At 44.7% G+C, this 3,644-nt stretch overlaps 1 protein-coding gene across 3 annotated transcripts in view; it reads right to left on the bottom strand.

The window, feature by feature from the left end:
• Nucleotides 1–3,644, bottom strand: part of LOC106343542 — a 15,263-nt gene that overhangs the window by 4,075 nt on the left and 7,544 nt on the right. Inside the window, exon 2 of one of the 3 annotated variants that reach the window (XM_013782785.1) lies at nucleotides 37–2,095. The exons of 1 other annotated variant lie outside the window; for it this stretch is intronic. In XM_013782785.1, the coding sequence (XP_013638239.1) occupies nucleotides 676–1,440 (765 nt within the window). In that variant the 5' untranslated portion in view covers nucleotides 1,441–2,095 and the 3' untranslated portion in view covers nucleotides 37–675. Of the gene's footprint in view, nucleotides 1–36; nucleotides 2,096–3,644 lie in introns of those variants that run through there. One more of the 3 variants, XM_013782786.1, reaches the window with a different exon arrangement.

Below are 3,644 nucleotides of genomic sequence, written 5' to 3'. Positions count from 1 at the left end.
GTTTTTCTATGCATATATGTATGTACAATGCAATGCGTGAGACTCAAATCATCAGAGAAAACATGATCAAATACTTGGTACCTCCCCCAAACTTAGTTCACAAAGTCTCTGCGTTAGGAAGTTGAAGGAGATACCGAAAAGAGAGAAAAATGCAAAGAAAAACTGATATATACAATGGAAAGGTGGAGGAGTACCTCAATATGGAGCGTGGGAAGAGGCTGATGCCTCATCCTCGGTGTCAGCTTCCTTATCTGTTGAGGCAAGGGATGGAGACTTGTTTCATGAATCGGATGGTTGAGCTGGTGGGTTTCGCTTCCGGCGGAGCAGCTGTTTCTTGGTGGCGGGGAAATTGAGTGCCAAAGGATCTATTGGGGGTTGCGGCTGGGGGGGGGTAAGGAAGTCAAAGTCTGATGATGAGCATCCTGCCACAGCTCCTCTAGTTAGTATATCAGCCACCTTCTTCATGAACTGAGCTGAAGCTTCTGCTTGCCTCTTCACAGTCTTACTCAACTCCTTACATTTGGCTTTGAGCTTGAAGATAGTTCTGTCCTGAGCTCTGTTCCACCTTTGGAGGTTGCCAATATGCTCATGAGCTTGGCAAAGGGGACCATTGGGTATGGCTCCAGGACGTTGCTCAAAGTGGTAACGAGGAGGACCATAGAGGAGCTCGGAGTTTTAACCGAAAGTGTTTTTTTGGAACACATCACATCTATCTGCAGTCTTCTTCTTCTTGGGAGATCTCATGGGGCCTAGAGGACCATGGGGTCCAAGGAGGTGCTCTTCCCCAATATCAAAGCTAATAGCTCCTGGCCGCGTCAAACTCGTGAGGTTCCAATTTGGGAGAAGCACTTCAACCTCCTTTGTAGACTGTAGGTAAGAGTAGACATAAGTTCCCTCGAATCTTTCACTGGAGTACTGAGGTTTCTTCAAGTAGCTTCCATCCATGAAAGCGGGACCAATTGGATCATCTTCTAAGGATATATCCTTGAACTTAAGCAATGGAGTTATCAAGCCATCAATTCCAATCTGAGGTTCCGAGTCACTTGTTGTCGAAGCCCACTCTTTGTAGTGGATGAGTCGTTTCACAAAGAATCCCACCACTCCAAAATTCTTGTAGAAATCAGTGCTGACAAGAGGCAACTGAGATGGGTGAGCATAATGTTGGACGGTTTGGTGAAGAAGTTGTAGTTCCTCATCATTAATAGTTCCTGGTTCTTTCCTTGGGAAAATGGTGTGGACAATCAACCGGTGGAGATAGCGCACGGAAGGATGGCGAATGGAAGCGTTCTTGTCGCGGCTGGCTTTGCGACTCTTCCCCGCCAACACCTTCCAAACCATTTTGGCAATGTTCTCCTCCCTAGTTGCATCATAAGGTATGGGGATGGATGATTCCTCCAAATCTTTAAGACCAAATGCTTGTCTAATCTCCTTGAAGGTCATGTAGTAAACCTTTCCTTGGATCTTGAATTTGATCTTTCCCCATCCTTGCCGCACATGTTTGGTGGTGTGAAAGGTGGCCTCTAACGATGCCAAGAACTAACATGACTCGTCTTCATAGGTAGGGTAGGCCATAGTGGAGAAGCTCTGCATGTTCATGTGCTCCAACATTTGCATAATGTTGTCACCTATCTCCAACTCTTCCATAATTTTGATATCCGCAAATCGAGTTGGAGGCCACAACACACCATTCTTCAAATGCCCATATAGCTCATCTTCAGTTGATATCTTGGTTCTATTCCTCTCAGTATCAACCTTCTTCCCTTTAGACACTTTGGCTTTCTTGAGGGGAGCTTGGTCTCCTTCAGTGATGTCTTCATTTTTCTCCTCTTGAGGAAGAGCTATCCCCTTGTCCTTTGGCTCCTTAGACCTCTTGGAAGAGGCTGATCGTCTACCACTAGCATCTACTCCCTCGGCAGTTACAACCTGCTTGCCATCTCTCTTCTTTGCTGCCAAGGCTTGTTGCCTAGAAGTTCCTCCCGTTGTAGATTCAGAGGTTAAAGGCTTCCCATGTCTAGCAGTCTCTTGCTTGGCAAGTTTTTGTTTCTCGGTCTCTATCTTGTGTTGATCCTTTCTCCCCATATGTACCTGAAAATTTCTAACCTTGGAAAAGGATAAGCAAATGGAAGTAGGAAACTTGATAATGCAAATGTGAATTCAATTCATGATCGCTTAGCTTAAGCAAAACTATCACATTGCACACAAGTTATTGATATAAGGCCACAAGAGATGGATGTAAGCAAAGAATAAGGCTTTTGAGCAAAATTTAAGTATCAAATGAGTTCTTCAATCAGAAAGTTCTCTAATTAAGCTCTCAAACACCCTAACTAACCAAACCAAGCCAAAGTCATATGGAATTATAGTAGTTTCGAAAAATCCCCAAATCTCATGAACCCTAATTTTCAAAGTTCAAATTCAACTCAAATTCACCATAGAATCAACAACCTAACAGGATATATAAGTTTTCCCTAGTTTATTTCACAATAATCAAGCAAGAGAAAGATCAAATTTCAAGTTCAAATTTCTAGGGTTCATGAGGCCTACGAAATTGATCTTTGTGATACATTACCTTGCTTTGGATGAAAGGAAATGACAAGTTAAATCAAGAAAACAGACTACAGGGGCGAAAACTTGGATTTAGGAAGAAGAATGGAGTGATTTGGTGGAGAATTGAGTGAGATATGGGGTGATAAGGTGTGTGAGGTTTCGATGTTTTGTGAAAGAGAGATAGAGGAAAAGGGGGAGAGAGAGACGCGGGGTAGGTTCTTAGGGTTGAATCGGGTTGGGATCCCGGGTTTAGGGTGAGAGACCATACCTGAGCGGGTTTGACCCGAGCGGACGCGGGTGGGAAGAAACGGCTACACTCCGCGTCGTCGTCCCCGCGTCGGGCCAATGACGAACTCTCAATTCGCATGAGCGGGTAAGGCATCCCACGTCGATCCATCCCGCGTCGAGCCAATGACGAAGCGACGCGGGTAAGAAAAACCATGTGGGTTTTCCCGCGTCGGATTGCTGTCTCCGACCAAATTCGTACGAGCGGGTAAAGGACCCCACGCCACCTATCCCGCATTTTTTTTTTAGTGAAGTATGTACAAGGATAGACATGGGACTTCCTCACAAGTGAGCTTGTTTTAAGTCCCTAGCTTGACTTTGCTTTCGTTTGGCTAGGTGGTAGCGGGGTCGGAGAGTGAAACCGAGATTCCTTTCTTCTCCATTGTGTTTTCCATGTAGAGCTTAACTCTTTGTCCATTGACTGTGAAGTCTCCACCATTACTGTCCCATAACACAACTGCCCCATATGGCCTAACTTCCTTGATCTTGAAAGGACTGGCCCATCTTGACTTGAGCTTCCCGGGCAACAACTTCAGTCTAGAGTTGTAGAGAAGCACTTGATCTCCAGCACTGAATTCTCTCTTCAAGATCGTCTTGTCATGAAAAGCTTTGGTTTTCTCCTTGTAAATCCTTGAGTTCTCAAAAGCATCCAGTCTAATCTCATCAAGTTCATTGAGTTGGAGAAGTCCTTTCTCCTTGGCACTCTTCATGTCAAAAAATTAAGTAACTTAACATGCCTTGTACTCAAGCTCAACTGGTAGATGACAAGTCTTTCCATACACAAGGTTGAAAGGTGTGGTTCCCAAAGGAGTCTT

Source organism: Brassica oleracea, chromosome C5 (genome assembly GCF_000695525.1).
Source record: "Brassica oleracea var. oleracea cultivar TO1000 chromosome C5, BOL, whole genome shotgun sequence".
Taxonomy (NCBI): domain Eukaryota; kingdom Viridiplantae; phylum Streptophyta; class Magnoliopsida; order Brassicales; family Brassicaceae; genus Brassica; species Brassica oleracea.
The sequence above is the reverse complement of the archived record's forward strand: the minus strand, read 5'-3'. Positions and strand labels throughout refer to the sequence as shown.